At 47.2% G+C, this 16,555-nt stretch overlaps 1 protein-coding gene across 2 annotated transcripts in view; it reads left to right on the forward strand.

The window, feature by feature from the left end:
• The window catches only part of FYTTD1 (forty-two-three domain containing 1), a 131,851-nt gene that overhangs the window by 34,614 nt on the left and 80,682 nt on the right, over nucleotides 1-16,555 (forward strand). For both annotated transcript variants that reach the window (XM_078666136.1, XM_078666137.1), the window contains exon 4: nucleotides 15,014-15,111. In XM_078666136.1, the coding sequence (XP_078522262.1) occupies nucleotides 15,014-15,111 (98 nt within the window). The remainder of the gene's footprint in view (nucleotides 1-15,013; nucleotides 15,112-16,555) is intronic.

The raw sequence follows: 16,555 nt of genomic DNA on the forward strand, positions 1-16,555 counted from the left end.
CCTTGTTAAGAATGTCCACTCAATAAGAGTGGTTAACCTTAACCTTTGAAGGCAGTGGTGAAGGATTTTGCTTCACATTCTCAATATATCACCCACATGAAAACCTCTTGCATGGATCTCACGAATAGGAGTAAGGATCATATTTGTTCCACACTTTCTAAAGAGTGAATTTTAGTGGAAATACATTCCCGACCAGTCTACCAAAAGGACATTATAGACCAATTTATTCAGAGTTTCTGCTTTCCCTTCCCAGTCGGAAAAAACATTAAGTTGTGTCCTCGTGTTGGGTTTACTAAAGAGTACATCTCCTTCACGCTGTTGTAAGAGATGCCTGCTTACCTTATCCATCTTGGTGCTTTGAAGACCTGGAGTGGAACTGAGGTAATCGTTCTTCAGCACTGTATCTTCACAGATGTGCATGCTGGAATTAATCCTCCTCATCTGGTTGTGAATCCATAGTACATTGTAACCAATATCGGTATGCGGTGGACAAGCATACAACCCGTCTCCTTTGAGTAGGTGTTCAGCCGTGGTCATGCCATTGACCTCAGTTCTTTTGTTCAAGTTTCTATCAGGCTTCAGGCAGTGGAGGTGATACTAAGAAACTTTCCTACTCAGTTTAAGTCCAAACCAGACACATACTTGGTTTTGAAATTGCCTCACAGTTCAGCGAAAAAGAGCTTCTCGCACTCTAGTAGGAGATTGTGTACCTGCTCTAACAGAAGAGGTTGGATTTCACCGTTTAACGCAAACTGATATCATTAAACTATTGGTTTCCCTCTAGGGGCCGGAGTGTTACCCATCTAAATATGTTTAGATTCGGTCTTAAAAGTTGAATTAATCCCCTTACTTGCCTTCTGTTCATTGTTATCTGTATGTAGGTCCCCAGGCGAGTCTTCATCTTTTTATTTTCTCTTCCCCTAACATCTGCATTTATTGGCCCTGGGCAGCTGTGACCTTGCCTATGCCAACCGAGGAGGTTATTCTTCCAAACAGTGCATATTCAGAGTGAACTTTGTAAATGAGATGCGCAATTTGCTCATGAAATCTTTATTATGTGACTATTTTCTGTGTATTGAATTGAAACCAATCAAACCAAAGCTTGAGACAACTCGAGCAGCCACAGTTTATACTCCTTATCCATATGGATAAAAGTCTGGTTTCTACCATAGTCGTATGCACTCCATGCCCCTGATCAGGTTGATGGAGATAAACCTTACCAAACAAATCCTAATACAGTTGTGAAAAACCAGTTAAGAGCTTGCGTTTTTGCTCATCACTTTTGCTGCCAAATAAACATTCTAGGCTTGCCTCAACTCCCTCAAAGCCTCCTTTTGGACTGTGTAGGGATTGATCTTGGGCTTGCCCCCCCCAATTCTAAATATATAGTATCCAAAATTTCACACCCAATGTGTGAACCATCCAAAATGCTTGGAAATCTCCCAGCGAAGTCTAATATATGTACAGCATCACTAGGCAGATGTTTATAGCAGGGGCAAAGAAGTATCAAATTATCTGTATGTTGCAGAAACAGTACAGTTCTTACACTGTTCTGTCCTGCTTGAGTTTGTAAAATTGGGACTCTTTGGAAAGGTTAACCTAGTCGCGTCCAGTTGAAGATGAAAATGAAAAATGTCTGTAATGTACTTAAAAAGCTAAAGCAGCTGATCTTAAGCAGCTAAAGATGTTTATGGTCAGAAACATCACATTTGCAAATATTTAATGGCACAGCAATTGATGACTAAATGTAGGTGCAGATGCCCCTTATAATTGGACATTCAGGATAAAGTGAAAGACTGCTTGGGAATAAAACTCTGTTCAGGTATGTTTGAAATCCTGGAGAAAGAAAAACAATTAGGGGTGGTGACTGCCAAGTCCTTATGTCCTATAATTTACATCCAACAAAAGGTTAATTATTCGTTTTCACAAGAGTACAAGGGTTTTAAGGCCTGAAATCAATGAGAAGCAGGCCATTAAAAAAAATAATTCCTTGAGGAAGCATAGATTGGTGATAAGATGGTGCTTAAGACAGATTGTCACCTCGCCACCCAACACCTTTCAAAATATCTTCTATTTGGTTCAAGAACTGCAGTTTCTTTTTAGTCCAAAAATACCCATGGACTGTTCATCCCTATTTTACAAAGCGTAGCCTTCAGTCCTTAAAACTAATCTGTATTGAAAGTAATTTATGGATCTCGGGACTTCTCCAGCCCCTGTGTCTGTACTTTGCCTCCAAATTTCCAGAAATCCCTACCAGAGTTACAGAAGCTAATTAAAAAAAAAAAATCTTAAAAAAAAAAAAGTTTTAAATATCAAGCAGGTTAGTTGATAATGAAGTCCAGTTTGACCCTTAAAATGACTAGTGGCATGAGGTTTAACTTAAGACTTTTGCAGACTGAACTAATTTCTCAGAGACTGTTTTCAGATGGTCCCTTTGGAGTTAATTCTGAAGGTATTTCGTCTAGCTTCTTTTTCTATAACCGTATTTTAATTGTTTATAACGGGGCCTTAAAATATGAAAAAAGAGGTCTTTGGGATACGAAGTATAACACACTTTCTGCATCACTGATAGATGTATCAAAGTCGTCCAATGATCACCTGTAATGAGGTCCTTGATAATGCTCCCACCATTACTTCCCCCCCGAAACTGTTCTGTGTTGAAGGGGCAGCCTCTAAGCTTATAAATGGGTTCCCCTAATTTTGGATAACTTTCCATCCCTCTTAACCAGTTCATAAACGGGGGCGGGGGATGTACCTCTGGCCCGCGAGTACAACTTTGGTTACGGCAGTGGGAGTTGGCCCATGTCCCAATGTTTTGTGTCAGTTCGGTTCCCCTAGCAGGTGATGTCGGGGCAATGGCCTACCCTGCTTCGGCAGCTAAAGCTGTAGTCTCCAACCCCAGACACCTCCACCTCTCCCTAGTCTTGCACCGCTCCAGCCAGACCCTTTGCACCATTGCAAAGTTAGGCAGCATATTGCACAGCAGGATCAGGCCTTCTCGGGCAATGGACAACTCTCCAAAACACCTCCATGGTACCCCGCCAGAAATGGGGACTGCCACTTCAGGGGCAAAAGTTAAAACAGCAGTGGTTCTTAACTTGTGGACCATAGGCCCCTTGCGGCTTACAAAGCCTATTTAGGGGTCTGTGACCACTTAGAAATTTAAATAATAACAGTGTCTATAAAGAAGCAAAAGGTGTGATTGAAAACAGTCTGTAAATGTGAAAGAATTGAAAATGTCAACTCTAAAAATGAAATTGGTTGTCTCCGATTCATTCGTAGAAGAATTGCAAGTGCATCAGAAAGAATATAGTATTGACAATGGGTGGCCTCAATTTATTTTAGAAAAGCTCCAACCTTCATAAAACAATTTTTTTTTTAAATTCTTTTTATTGAAAACAAAAACACACATAACAGTGACCGAAATGCAGAGACCACAATCGCAAAGTTCCAACATTGACTTCTAGGCGTTATACAGTACTTGACAAATAGTAGAAAAAACCAGGCCTAAGAACTCTCCAGGTCCACAGTTGTTGGCTCCAGTGCAGGGGGTTCACGGATATCCCCACGATATGCATTCCATGCGCTCCATATCTTGACCCATTTGTGGGGTCGCCCCCTAGAGACATACACAGACTTCTCACGAAACATACACCAATCAAGATCTTCCATCCATTTCCCAACCCTGGGTGCCCGAGCCGCCCCCCAAAGCTGCGCAATGTTGCGTTTGGCAATTGCACACGCTAGAGTCACCCACACCCTACCATGAGTCAGCAGGTCCGTGGGTTCCCACACATTTAGCAAGCATCGCCTTGCCTCTGGATCAACTCGCAGCTCCCACACCTCACTCATTTTTGCATGTATACGGGTCCAGAACTCCCGGACCTCCGGGCACTCCCAAAGAATATGCATGAATGACCCCGGCAGCCCACATCCCCTGCGGCAATCTGGCGATTCAGTCAGTCCCATCCTCTGCAGGCCAAGGCCCGTTACATAAGAGCGATGCAAGATCCGAAGCTGTACCAAACGGAGCCTCATTGGAACCGCCACCTCCTTAGGGGATGCCACCGCCTCCCTCCAATCCTCTTCGTCCAGGACAAGACCATCGGCGACCCACTGCTCGCGAAGGCGCACCAGCGGGTCGTCCGTATGGTTGATCAATTTACGGTATGTGAGGGAGATCGCTGTAGTTGGTAAGAGGCCATCAAGCAGGCGATCCTCCAGCGGGGAGGCCACTGGTAGCGCCGCCCCGCCGGACACCACCGCGCTCAATGCATGGCTAATCTGAATGTAACGAAACCTCTCGGTGTCACACAAATGGTACTTGGCCTGTAGCTCCTCAAAAGTCAATATCCTATCTTTGCCCCAGATATCCCGAATCTGCGAAATGCCTATCAGGTCCCACCGATCAAACCCCTTCGACTTCCAGAGCATCCCAAGCTTTTCAGAACTCCACAGCGGCGTGGACAAGGTCAGACGTCCAGCCCATCGAAGGGCACCATTGGCCTCATGCCACACTCTCGTGGAGCACAAGGTGGGCCCCTGCAGCGGGAAACGGCCGCGCCGTGCGTACAATACTCGGGTAAACTCACCCCCCGGCAACTGACCACGGTCCATTGCGTAACCCGGGTCAACCGTGGATCCATAAATCGCATGATTAATGGGAGCCAGCTGTGAGGCCCAATAATATTTGCGAACATTCGGCAAGCCGATTCCACCATCATACCAGGGAAACATCAATTTGGAAAGTGCTATACGCGGTCTCCCCTCCCACAGAAGGCCGCGCTGAAGAGACTCAATCTCGCGGAAATACGAGGGGGGCACAGGATCAAAAGATTCTGAAGAGCATATAAAAAGCGCGGAAGGGCCATCATTTTAAAAAGAGTAGCGCGACCCAGCATGGAGAGAGGCAACGCCCTCCACCGAGCCGTGTCCGCCCGGAGCCTGGCTAGGGGGGGGCAATAAATTTAGGCGATGGCGCACCGTGGGGTCTAAAGAGATATGAATCCCTAAGTAGCGAAAGCTAGTCGATTCCACCCTCACGGGACAGTTCGCGGGCACCTTGGGCGGAGCCCCGCTCAGTACAAACAAAACCGACTTCGCCCAATTAATTAAGAAGCCAGAGTATCTGCTGAAGATGGCGAGGACGTCCATAAACACTATCAATGAAGCCCGGGGGGAAGTCAGATACAACAGGATATCATCCGCATAAAGCTAAATCTTATCTTCCCACTCCGGGGTCCAGCGCAATCCCTTTAAGGAGCAGTCCCAGCGCACCCAGGCAGCAAGGGGCTCCAGGGCCAGAGCGAACAACAACGGCGAAAGGGGGCACCCCTGACGGGTGCCACGCCCGAGAGAAAACTCGCCGGATCTGTGATTGTTCATGACGACTCGCGACAAGGGGGCAGAGTAAAGGAGGCGGACTCAGCCGATGAAGCCGGGGCCGAATCCCAATTTAGCCAACACCGCGAAGAGATAGGGCCATTCTACACGGTCGAAAGCCATAGTGGCGTCCAGGGACAGCAATATTGCGGGCTCATGAATATAAGATGCGCTGGCCAGAACACCGCGAAGGCGCCTAAGATTGAGGGCAGTATTCCTTCTGGGCATAAAGCCAGATTGGTCGGGATGGACCAGGGTGGATATGACCTTCGCGGGGAGCGTAGCGAGTAATTTTGCTAACACCTTGGGTTCCACATTTAATAGCGAGATCGGTCGATACGAAGAGCATTCCAAGCGAGGCTTACCCTCCTTGTGTATGACGACTATGTTAGCGATCCGCTTGTCGTATGGCAACTGACCACGCTCCAAACTCTCTGCAAACATGTCCTTCAAGTACGGAGCTAATCTATCGGCATGAGGTTTAAACAATTCAATTGGGAGACCGTTAGGGCCTGAGGCCCTTCCGGAGTGTACACCCCTAATAGCCATTGCCACCTCGTCGTTAGTGAGAGTAGAGTCCAGGTACTTCCTATCATCATCAGACAACACTGGCAGAAGAATATCACGCAACATATCAGAGTTATCCGCCTCAGAAAACTCACCCGAGGAGGTGTAAATCGCAGCATAATAACGGGCAAACTCCTCTACAATCAACTGGGGGTCCGACGTGTCCACAGAGCCAGCAACGTGCAGCTCCGGGACCAGTCTAGAGCCCCAGTCGCCCTTCTCTAGCCAAGCAATCAGTTTCCCGGCCTTATCGCCGTGCTCGTAAATCCTGAGTGACGTCGAGCTGCGCCCGAGCCGTATCTCGAGTTAAAGTTTTGTATTCATCCCGGAGCAGCCCAAGGCGGTGATCTGCCCACGGGTCGCCCCCGGAGGAGACCGCGGTCTCTAAGGTCAAAAGCTCCGCCTCCACCCTGTCTAGCTCAGCCCTCCTCTTCCTTTTCTGTTCAGCAACAAGGGAAAGAACCTCCCCCCTGACAAGTCTTATACGCCTCCCATAAGGAGCATCTGGAAGCGACCGAGCCCTCGTTCTCGCTGAAATAACTGTTAGCGACACGCTCCAGTTCCCTCTTCACTACCGGGTCTCGCAAGCGCCAGGCGGGGATGGGAGCAATCCTACCCACGTCTCTCCGTCCCACACACAAACGCAGCCATACTGGCGAGTGGTCAGACACCCCTCGCACCAAGTGCGTCACTTCGCCGATCGCGGCCGCATGGGCCGCCGGCACCAATACATAGTCAATACGAGAAAGGGAACGGTGCGCCGCAGATGTGTGCGTGTATTCAACCGCTCCCGGGTGTCGCAATCGCCAGCCATCAATCAATCCAGATACCGAGAGAAAATCAGGCAACCACCTGCGGGAGGGCAACAACGCACGGGAGGGGAGCCTATCCAATTCACTGTCCATAACCGCGTTGAAATCGCCACCGATCACCATAAGGCCCATAGGCAAAGCAAGAAACACCAGAAACCCCAACATAGCGCCCACGATTGTCAGACCAAGTAGACTGGATCGTAAGTGGGAATTAATTTTTAACCAGGATGCCCGCCCCCTTGGAGCCCGAGGTGAAACCAGCATGGGCTACTAGCTTATAGCCACCCCTGTGCAGAGCCATACAGTGTTTCCCCAGCAAGTGGGTCTCCTGTAAAAGGACAACATCTGGCGATTGCCGTCTGATATTGATTCACGGCAGTGCGCTTTATCCTATCACCCAGGCCATTAACATTCCAACTAAGGACCGAGAATCCCAGGCCCTGTCTAGATGAAGCCATTAGTCATTAAAAAGCAAGAGTGGGGAGGAGCCAAGATGGCGGCGGAGACGGACGAGTAGTCGCCCGGCTCCCCGAGCCTGTGTTTCCTGCTGCACTATCCTGTCCCTTATCCTGCTACAACGCGGCAGCGGAAGGACGAAGAAAGCGCGCTGATGCCGGGGGTGTTACTCCGGTGTCCCTACCTGCCCGCTCGCTGGTGCTATTGGCGTGCTGACCCGACGGCCATTGCCGAACCCTGGGACCGGTCCCCGTATCGCTGCGCACCGTTGGAGACGGCTGGAGCTCCTGAGGGTCGACCGATGAGCGATGTGACTGCCATTCCCTGCCATTCTGTGGGCTGTGACGGCGCCTGTACCGGCCCCTCTAGTGGACAGTGTGATTTGACCGACGGTGGGTCTCCGCTGCTGCTCCTTTTCGTGCGACGCTGAGGGGTGCCGCGCTGTTCCTTTCTTTGTTGACGCGGACCTGGCCGCGTGGGCTCGCCTTTGTGCTTATTCCGGCTTCATCCTGCACGAGGGCAGCTTCGTTGCCTGTCGCACGATAGTGGCGAGCCCGGTTTTTGCCGTGGGATCGTGCTCCCATTGCACACTGTGAGGTTCACCTACGCGATCGGTGATCCCACTGTTGCGTTCAACATGGCGGCCGCCCCCTCTGTGGTAATGGTGGATTACATCTTGGCTCCCGACGGGGTCGCCCTGCCTGGCTTCGGGAAGTGTGTGGAATGTTGTGGTGCACCTCGGATTATGGACACATTGGATCGCCCGCCTGTTTTCACCCGTGCCTCCGTTATTGCCGCGATTGCCGACTTGAGGGCGGAATGGCATGAGTGTTTTCGCGCACTCTGCGCAAAGCTAGATGATGCCGCTCTAAGACCGGAGAGTGCTTCGCCTGCTGGCTCCCCTTGCTGCACCGATCAACCCCCTCCTTACATTGCTAGAGGAACATTGTTGCCCCGTGACTGTGCAATGGAGCGCCTTTCTGTCAGTGATTGCTCTAGCGGACTGCCGTCAGCTCGTCCCATCGATGCTACACTGTATCCTATCCTGCCACAGTTCCCGGATACTGGTTCTCTCTTTTTGTTCATGGCTCCGCTGGTGCTGCAGCTACTTTTCTTGACTGTATCTGCCATGTACGCTGTGACCTCAGTTTCTTGTACTATACAACAGCGGGTGGAACTGGGGATGGAATTCTGCTGGATCGCTATCATTGCGAGTGACTGTAGGTGTCCATTTTGTGTTTGGGGACTTTCTCTTCGTCGACGGCGGCCATCTTACCCCTTTGTTCTGTCTGGGGCGGGTCCTTTTCCGTATGCATGTTCAGGGAGACGCTTGAGATCTGGCCAGGGTTAGGGAGGCCCTATTCCTATGTACTGTAACTGAGGGGCGGGTGGGGGCCCGGGATGGGACGCTTCCTCGATGCGTGCTGCCGTGCCATGCGATGTCTCCCCCTGTTTCATTTAGATCATGAAGGTTTTGATTTGGTCATTGTGTGGGGTGGAGAGTATTTTATGGCCGGGGAGCTCAGGGGACTTGAAAGTGGCCCTCCTCGGGTGTTACAAATTTCCTTTTCTTTTCCTCCTTTTCTAGATCTATATTTCGGGTTCTTTAGTGGGCGACAGACACATTGCCGGGGGGGGGTAGGCCGTAGCCTCTGCATGATGTAGGGTGGGGGGAGGGATTTAGTTTTTTGCATTTAGTTTCTATGGGCCTTATTTTTTCTCTTTTCTTTGCACTTTTCTTACCTTATTTCTGTTCTGGGTCCGCTATTGGGGTTAGTAGGGAGTGGGTGGCGCTGTGCATGGTGCGTAACTGCTAGCTAATGGACTTGTCGTTTAATTTTTACCGCCATGCTGCCTGGAGTTTTAGCTTTCATTATGGTTTCATGCGATGATGTTGCCTGCTCCTGTTGTGCGGCTATTGTACGGACTCGGTTCTCCTTGATTCCTATTCTTCACTGTTTTATATTTGGGGGGAAAAATTTTAAACTTAACCTTCAATGCTCCTGCTACTGGCGACATGATTCTACCCAGTGTAACGTTACTTGATTGTTGTGATGTCTCCTGGTGCCGCCTGGAAACTGTATTGCTCGCATTTGTGCTCCAAACCTTTTTGTGGCCGGCCTGAAGGTTGTAGGCCCGTATTTGTTCTTTGTTCGTGCACAATAAAGGTTAAAAAAAAAAAGCAAGAGTGTTTCAAAGGGTCCCACTGCATACACCGGTCACAAACCACAAACAAAACAACATCCCAACCCCCCCAACCCCTGAATGAAACTCCCCCAACCTGCACCCCTGCATGTAACGAGTACGCATCCCCAACTCGCAGTGTGCCTGTCGCCCCCACTAACTAAGATCTAAAAGTAGAAAACGGAGGAGGACCTTACAACAGGTCGCCAGCCCCCACCACCCCAGACCAATCCAATCCCCCCCCCTCGGAAACAAAAAGATATTAAACAGAAATGATAAATTGCAGAGGGGGTGAAGATGAAGCAACAAACCCCCCGTCAATCCCTCTACACCAATAGTGGTAAATGTACGCTGCCTAGGCCAAACAGTTCATCATTCTTCGTCTTCCGTCTGGGTATGTCCCTCGGGACCAGGGTCCCCGAGTCGATCTAGCCAGTCCGCCGCTACCTCCGGAGAGTCAAAGAACAACGTCTTGCCATTATGTTCTATTCGGAGGCGGGCCGGGTACATCATCGAGTACTTCATGTCCCGATCTCGAAGCCTCCTCTTTATTGTCACAAATTCCTGCCGCTGTCTCTGCACCATCCGGGTAAAGTCAGGGAAGAACAGCAAGGAAGCATTTTCGTAGGCCAGCGGGCCCGAGGATCTCGCTGTAAGATGGCGTCCCTGTCTCGGAAATTCAGGACACGGGCTATGATGGGACGTGGAAGCGCCCCAGTTTTCGGGCGACCCCCGGGCACCCTATGAGCCCTCTCCACAGTATAAAACTTGCTCAAGCCCTTGGGTTGAAGGTGTTGCAGGATGAGATCCTCGATGAAAAGGTCCGGGGTAGCCCCCTCCGATCGCTCCGGAACCCCAAGGATGCGAACGTTATTCCGGCGTGCCCGACCTTCATACTCATCGAGCTTCCGATCAAATTGGTTATGGGCCACCTTGAGATCAGACACCACCTTCTGTAGTTCCGACACATCCTCGATGAGGCTCCCCGTCTTTATTTCCAGGTCCTTGACCTTCTCGGAAGTTTTGGTGAGGTCGGCCCTGACGAGACCCACCTCGATGGTGACCGTGTCCAACTTCGTGTCTATTGTCCCCAAAGAGGATTGAACCCCCCTGATGGCCGCCATCAGTTCCTTCATGGTCGGATCATCACCGACCGGATCCCCCTCAGGGCCTCCAGACGGGGAACGTTTCGCATCTGACGGGGATCTCCTTGACTGCGTATTTATCGATTCGATTCGATTGGACTTGACGGTTCGAGCTCTGGGCCTTCGGGATGTTCTTGTCTAGGTCTCGTGCCGCCATCTCGACCGCAAAAGCAGGAGAAACCCACCACTCCTCAGTCGAGCGGAGAAGGGTCTTGCAGCGATTGTCTGTAGGGTAGTGCAGAGAGGGCAAGGAAGCTCCGGTCGCCACCCGGGCACAGCAAACGAAGGTCTGGCCGGCCACTTCCGGTCTCGGTAGCCGATGTTGTCGCACTTCCCCCGGACGGTGGCACACCCGGGGTCCCGGTCCTCGAAGTCGTAGGCCCCAATTCTTCCGACGACGATAATCAGACGCCAGAGCAATCAATCGAGCCCAGATTTCACCTATTGACTCAGGTGACGGTCCCCCCCAAGATAGTGGGGACGGGGTACAGGATAGTATGCCGGATAGGCGGTCAGGATGTGGCGGCCATCTTGGTCGCTTGCGCGGCTCCTCCCCCCCCATAAAACATTTTTACATTTAAAAATATATGAATATTTGCATGTTTCTGTATTTTATGTGCATTCTGTTGCAGTTCAAATTATTGAAAACGCTTAGGCCAGTGTCCTTGCCTTCCAGTAATGACTCAGTGGAAATCCTCTGATTTCAATGGCGATTCAGAGGTAGATTCCAGTAATGTTTAAGGGGTGGTCCACAGAAGTCTAAAGGTAAAGAACCACTGGCCTACATGATACCACAGGGTGATTGGGGCCGGCTGCAAATAACCTAGAGTTTTTGTACATCATTGTACCAACTTGATTTTTCCTTAAACCTAAAGATATCTGAGCAAGCTCCTTGCCAAAGAGACCAGTTAGCTGGGGCCCTACTGGTCAGCTCTCTGGACATGGCATAAGTTCCACGACTGAGAATAAAAGCAGAAAGCACTGAAATGTGATTTGCCACTCGTCTTCGAGATCTCTAAAAACAGTATAGTCTCATGCATTTGTCAGGTTACATTACCCCATCTGAAAATGAGCCTTTCAAATCATCTGCCTCTTTTTGGGACCTCCTAAGAGATGCGGTTGACCAATATTCTGCAGTTCAAAAGATTTTTTGAACTTTGTCTGTTAGCTTTAATATTCAGATTTCTTAAAGTGTCAGTCCTTTTAGCCACAAGTTCTCCAAGTTATAGTGACAGTGCCACATAAATCTGGAGATGAAAGTGATATTTTTGGTGTTGAAGTAATTTCTTAACTTTAATTTTTAGTTGTTGAAGCATTATCCGTGTTGACTTCCTTTCAGTGCTCATTGGCTGTTAAATTCTATTTAACTTTGTTGAAGTTCTTCCTTGCACCTCACAAATGGCAGTTGAATCTTATGAACCTTCATTCTTTCTTTCACAGATTTATTTCTTCAGCTCGTCAGAGAAATATCAGCAATGTGCTTAGTCTGCTTCTTTCCTGGGAGAAGAATGAAAGTCCTCTGGGCCAGGACGGAGGGCTAAAGGGAATGCTTTCAATCTAGCTTGTCATGGAAAGCCCTCTTTACTTTTCTGCCTTTTCAACCACTTGTCTCTCCAGAAAGGGAAACATTTTAACAACCTGGGGATGCATGTCATGGCCTCAATCTGGCCATTTTGGATCATCTTTATAAATCTTTATTCATGTCTTGCCAGGTTTTGGGCTACTTGTTCAGCAGTAGTAACAGATCTGCCGTCCTGTCCTGCAATCGTTGAATTTTAGTGATTCCAGAGCAGTTAGTCCCCTAAACGTATAACGTTTGAACATGTATGCTGCTAGGTACAACTTTGCTTTTCTAACCTTTTACTGGAAATTGTATAGAGCGAGTCTGCCATTGGTGTGGCCTCCAAGACATTGGGAGTTCTGGAGTTGTGAGGTTTCCGTGGAAGTCTGGAGTCTGATTCAGCTTACAAACATGTAATGGCCCTACTGTGCATGAATCTGTCCCTCTGTTAGGTGCCTTGTAACTGAAAGCTCTTGTTGAAACTTGTAGGGTGTATTAACTCGATATAAGGATCTTTGCAATAACTTGGTATGCACTGGTGTCTTACGTGTCTTGAGCAAATAATTTCACCTTCCAAAGTAGACCACCATAGAAGCCCACCCTTTATTTAGGACTTCAGGTTAATTTCACTATCTGTAAAGCACCATGAATGTATGATTTTCAGATTGGCAGAGCAACCACGATGTCTTCTGCAAAAGTTGCTTATTAGGTGCATCTTGCAGCAACAAGTGCAGGCTTTTACCAAAAAAAGTCACAGCACCCTATTTGTTTGAAGGCGCTTCTGCCATATACTGTCTTAATGCTCCTGGCGGATATGGGTCTGTGGAATTTGGTCTAGGAGGCAGCACTTGAAAGACATGGTAGAGAAATACCTCTGATGCATTTACTTATTTATTTTGCTTCATTCTCAACCCCTCGTTCTGAAACACCAGTCCAGCCATCCCAAAGCTAAACATGTGCAGTGCTTCAGCTGTAGATGCAGAGAGAACATTTGGAATCTTAAGTTCGAACATTGCCAAGGAAGGGGGGAGAACCTGACATCAAGTCATGGACATTTGTGGTGGGTCTTCTTAGAAAATGTAAAGGGATAGGAACCTTTTGGATAAGCTATTCTGGTGCTGCCTGCCTGGAGAGCAATGCTGAATTTTCCCCTTGATGAATGATTGAGTGTAACAACCATGCTGAAAGAACTAGGACAGCGGCCATTTTTACTTTTACTTATGTTATTAATTTCCACAATGGAATAAATACTTCAAGATGTTCTAGGCATGGAAGCTCCTCTGACAATATTGCGTCTACCTCGGAGAGCTCAAAGTACAGCTGAATACTCCTGTTGGGCTGTATTTGGAAGACCGTATGAGCGACTTGTAGGCAGACCACCCCAACTTTGCTACATAAACTTTCAAGGTGATATACACTATAAAGATTATCTGTTTTAGGCTTGGATGTCTGTAACTGATCACAAATAATGTAAGGCTTTGTGATGAAGATCCTGATTTGTGTAGTGCACACCAAAATGGGTGTTTAAACACAGTGGAGACCAACTAGTTTAATCAGTTTCCAACTCCATGGCTTTAAATGTCCTGACAAGCCCTACATCAAAGTCTGCTCTTTTCCTTCGGCACCACCCAAGTGCCATAGCACATTACCAAAGTGCCTCTCTCACTTTCCTCTTGGCCTCCTTCCTCCAACATCTCCTTCTTTGTATGGTATTTTACTGAGACTTTGCCCGTTTTCTGCACCCTCTCATATCCACTGGGCCCATCCGTTGCTTGATGTGAGAGTGAATATATTTGTGAAAAAGCTTTTAGGTAGGTTGGACAGTGGTGCTTTGGAAAGAAAAAAAAAAAGAAAAGGCTCTGAGGGCCCGGTCTAATTTAAAGAGAATTTTATGTTGGCTTGCTTGGTAAACCTATTGTATTGGCTGAAATGGCGTAAACTAAAACTATATTCATCTACCCCTGCTATGAAATTTCAACACTGGTCTGGTTAGACCAACCTGATCTTTCGGACATCAAGTATGGCGCATGTATCTTTAGGCAGGAGACTTGCTTTAGATTCCGTCTGAATTCTTTACAATTGCAGAGTGAAGTCAAAAATATTATGCCCTATGCATAACATGACAACTGCTTATATGTGATCATATTCCAGTTGTTTTAAGAGCAAATGTGACATCCCTGGACCTTTGTGACTGTTAAGTTAACATCTGAAGGTTCAGAATCTGTCTGCTGTGAATCAAACTGGTGCGGTGTAGCTGTAAGGATGTCATGGCTTCATGTAAATATTTAGTCTAATCTGATCAACTTCTCAATGTTGACATTTTCTCTTGGCACCCAAGTTATCCTGCCACTGAAAGGTGGATAATATTTAGCTTGAGTAAATGGTTTCCAGATTCAAACCACTGAAATTGTGGTTGCCTGTGTTGTATGGCAGATCAACCTGTTACCTTTAGATGGTTGCATGTTGACACCAACAATCTTGAGTGTGGTGCCTTGAAAAAACAAAAAAGGAATTGATAGAGAAAGTATGGTTTAAGCTTGTTCAGGTTGGAGAATAAATTGTGAAAGAAGAGCAGTGTTTTACGTGTGACCATCTTAGGTGTGATAAGATTTTGAGTAGGCAACCTTTCTGAACTAGTGATCTTTCCAGTGATTTATAGGTGGTGGAGTTCTTATCCAGTGATGCAAACCTTTCTGATTTTGTAGGCAGATGCAGTACAAGTGCAGAGATGGTATTTTAGAGTAGGTAGATATAAAAAGGGAATTCTTGCTGACAAACACCCTTCATCTCTGAATGTTTCCCAGCATCTTAAACCCTTCAGATCAGATGTCTCCAGCATTATTTGTGAGTGGGTGGAAAGACAGAATGGGGAGAATGATCTTTCATATCTTTTTATTTATCGAAAGAGCATGCAGCGTCCGATGTACAAAAGGAGTATTACCCCTCCGAGGTCACCAGAGTGGAGGAAACCCCTGCCAGGTCTGCAGTGGCCGTTGCCGAGGAGGTGAGAGATTTCTATAGGTAGAATGATGAACATGTATGGTGCTGTGCACTGAATATTGTGTGTTGGGGAGGAGGTTGGGATCTTGAGTTCGTATTCTAAAAACCTGTATTGCACCCGAATCAGATGAATGTATTGGCATTGTGAGAGGTGGAACGGCCATATATATGGGACTACTAACCCGCTAATGCTTAATCTACATACCAGGCTATATGGGTGCATTCAAATATACACATTCCATGTATTTTGGGGTTTTTATTATCATATGTGGTATAATGCATTTTGCATGGTAGACCTTCCCTAAGGAACAGTCTAGTCTACCGTCTCTAAACAGAACCACCTAAACCTGATGCACTACTTAGGTGTTGAGTTTGTCCCAGTCTTCCCATAACCATCTGGATGAAATGAAGCAGCTTTAGTTGTTCACTTACCTATCTAATATGTACACACTCATTTTATCCTTAACTTAACCCATCTATGAGCATCACACAAACCATTTGGAAAATCTCAATGAGAGCTGTCCTTAAATATGCTTCATAGCTACTTAAAAAAAAAGCATGTGCTAGTTTTAACTGCATTATTCTTTTAAAGATGTATTTTGTTTATTCTTTCGTACTATTACTGTTTTAACCTCTGCCAGGTTTTTAATACAATTTGAGTGTTTCCTATTCATAACCTCTTTGGATGGATGTGCTCCATTGTAATCCCTTCAAACCCTGAAGTAAGAATTGACTCAGTGGGGGAGGTGTTGGTAGGTGAGGATGGATGGGGGGGATGGTGATACTGAGGGGCGGGTGGTATGGAGGGCAGGGTGGGAGGTGCAGTCTGCAGTTCTATTTCAGCCACAGAGGTATATAGTAAAAGGTAGCATTTTCTTGCACATCAAATTAACATGTTTAAATGCCTGTAATTCTGCCTCTTTGTAGACTACTGAATTACATACCTGATGATGCTACCACATATTTTAATAGTTTGAATATTTATCCCTCTTAGCTGTTTGATATATTTGACACCCCTCTCCCACAATAACCTATTTACCTCCTTGCCCACATTGTACTGTTCTTGCATCTAGTACTAATGGTATTCTTAATTCTGATGCTACAGTTACTAGTACTAATTAGTACTGCTTGTACTGCTGCTGTTGGTTCCGCTATTAGTAGTAGTAATCCTTTTACCCGAAGTGCTGCTGTTCCTAAGGATACGTTGATTTCTCATTTTGTTACTGCTGATGATGGTGCTGTTACTTTGCAATTATTTCTTCGGGTTCACCTAGTAAGTAATCTTGCGGGTAAATTGATAAGTGAGCACGGTCTTGGGGATTAGGGGAGAGCATCCATATTAGTTTAAGGAGTTTGTAAAATGTCAGCATGAGTACATGGTCGATGTCTGTAACTATCCCAGATTGGAGCCTCCGATCCTAGACTTTGGTAACTCACCCACATTCTAT

Source organism: Lissotriton helveticus, chromosome 11 (genome assembly GCF_964261635.1).
Source record: "Lissotriton helveticus chromosome 11, aLisHel1.1, whole genome shotgun sequence".
NCBI classification, from domain to species: domain Eukaryota; kingdom Metazoa; phylum Chordata; class Amphibia; order Caudata; family Salamandridae; genus Lissotriton; species Lissotriton helveticus.